Below are 2,036 nucleotides of genomic sequence, written 5' to 3' on the forward strand. Positions count from 1 at the left end.
GGTGGGTTGGGGATCAGGTGCTAGGGCGAGAGCCAGGCCAGGGGCACAGAGCAGAAACTAGCCAGGCCGCTCCTGGACTCACCCACACACTCGGGCCCAATCTTGCGGTAGCCATCAGGGCAGGTGCACTGGTAGGAGCCGGGCAGGTTGTGGCAGTCCTGGCTGGGGCGGCAGTCGTGCAGGGCCTGGGCACACTCGTCCACGTCTGCAGGAGACACCACTCAGCCCCTGCCTGGGAGCCCCTGCACCACCCCTCATGACAGACACCACAATGTTGGAGGACACACAGGCCAGGAACCACTCACATGGCACGTGGGTGATGTACCCCCAAACAGGAACACATGGATTAGACCCTCCCAACAGCCCGCCAGCCTGGGAGCCAGCAGGAAAGGCACCCCTAACCTGAGAGCCCATGCCAGGGAAGCACAGGAAATAAGGCCCTGTCCATGCTCCTAGGAGCACTGATGCCAGGGCCTTCCTCCAAGGCCCATGGTGTCCAGGGATGGGGCCAGATCGGAAAGGGGTTAAGGGGACAGAGGCTACGAGGCAGAGCGCTTGCACTGTGTCTGCAGCAGTGGAGGGGAGGGTCCCGCAGGCTGGCTAGGGTCGAGGGACAGGAGCTGGGGCCATCTGTGGCAGACCCCACACAAAGTGAGGGTCTGGGTGAGGGTCCGGGTGTTGTTCCAGGGACTCTGAGGAGGCTTTTGAGCAAGGGAGGAACAAGAGGTCTGAGTTGTTAAGACGAGTGACAGACACTTGGTAGGAGGACTGGAGGCCTCCGTGCCAGGGTGACTCTTACCCACACAGCTCTCTTGCTCATCAGGCTCGTAGCCTGGTGGGCAGGGGTTGGGGTGTTGAGCAGGGGGCACTGGCGGTGGTGGTCCCTCGCCATGCAGGTCGTTGATGACAGCAGCTGAGCGGGGCAGGCACAAGTAGCCCCCATAGTGGTTGATGCATTTCATTTCCCCCTTGCAGGCCTCAGGGATGGTCAGGCACTCGTTGACATCTGCAGAGAGGGGCCTGCTGGGCACAGCCAGCTTCCTGGGCTGGCCGTGGAGGGGGTGGGAGGCAACAGCCGAGCTTGGCCTTCTCTAAGCTGTGTGACCCCAGCAGGGCCTTCCCTCTCCACTCAACACGCTAAGGCTGCCTGCCCAGGACCTGCCAGGGCTGATGGGGTGGCTGTTCCCACAGTCACCTCCATTCTCTTGTCCCTAAGAGAGTCGATCCCTCCCCAAAGCTCTGGCCCTGGCTCAGCCCAAGAGTGAGGTGCCAGCCTCCTTACCCACCCCCACAGACACTGCCCTCCGGGGACATGGGGCACAGCTGAGTAGGAGAGTGCTTCCAGAAGGTGCTCCTCAGGGCAGTGCCCTGTTGCTCTCCTGCTAACTGAGAGGTGGGGGCAGGGTGTCCTGGGTTTCCCTGAGAAGGAGGGGCCTGGATGGCTTCCCCACCCCTAGCTGAGCTGGCCCCCAAAGAACCAGAGCTGGCCTCGGCAGAACAGAGCTGGGCAGCGGACAGGCCACTGGCCTCCTGCTGCAGCTTTTGGAGCTGGGGTTGCAAAGCCTTTCCTGGTTCCTGGGGGTGGTGGGTCGGTCCCCCAGGCACACTCACCCCGGCAGTGCTGGCTGTCAGGGTCCCACTCATAGCCATCTGTGCATTCCTACAAGGGGACCAGCAGTGGCCAGTGTTCATCCCCTGTCCCCTCCACTGACCAGGCCAAGGTCAGGGTCCTGAGCCTGGCCACCCTCCCGGGACTGCTCCAAACAATGGCCCCGGCTGCTCCACCAACCAGGGGAGAGGAGGATCTTCCCCAACAGCAGCCCCCCAGGATCCTGGTCTGTGTCCCTGCCCATCCCATCCCATCCCAGTGGCCCCACGGTCCCCACCGTGTAGCTGTCGGGCTCCTCCGAATCCTGCGGAGACGCTGCCCCCAAGAGCAGCAGCAGCAGCGCCCAGAGCAGCAGAGAGCCGGGGAGGCAGGAGGCGAAGGGGAGCATCCTGGGCGGAGGAGGCGGGCAGGGGTCAGCGCCTCTTCT

The 2,036-nt window shown here is 63.6% G+C and overlaps 1 protein-coding gene across 1 annotated transcript in view; it reads right to left on the minus strand.

The window, feature by feature from the left end:
* EFEMP2 (EGF containing fibulin-like extracellular matrix protein 2) overlaps window positions 1-2,036 on the minus strand; it is a 12,452-nt gene that overhangs the window by 4,080 nt on the left and 6,336 nt on the right. Inside the window, exons 2-5 of the mRNA XM_005864254.2 lie at window positions 1,887-1,998; window positions 1,612-1,660; window positions 800-1,006; window positions 83-205 (exon numbers count right to left, since the gene is read on the minus strand). Coding sequence (XP_005864316.1) covers window positions 83-205; window positions 800-1,006; window positions 1,612-1,660; window positions 1,887-1,997 — 490 coding nt within the window. The 5' untranslated portion in view covers window position 1,998. The remainder of the gene's footprint in view (window positions 1-82; window positions 206-799; window positions 1,007-1,611; window positions 1,661-1,886; window positions 1,999-2,036) is intronic.

This window comes from Myotis brandtii, unplaced genomic scaffold, assembly GCF_000412655.1.
Source record: "Myotis brandtii unplaced genomic scaffold, ASM41265v1 scaffold187, whole genome shotgun sequence".
NCBI classification, from domain to species: domain Eukaryota; kingdom Metazoa; phylum Chordata; class Mammalia; order Chiroptera; family Vespertilionidae; genus Myotis; species Myotis brandtii.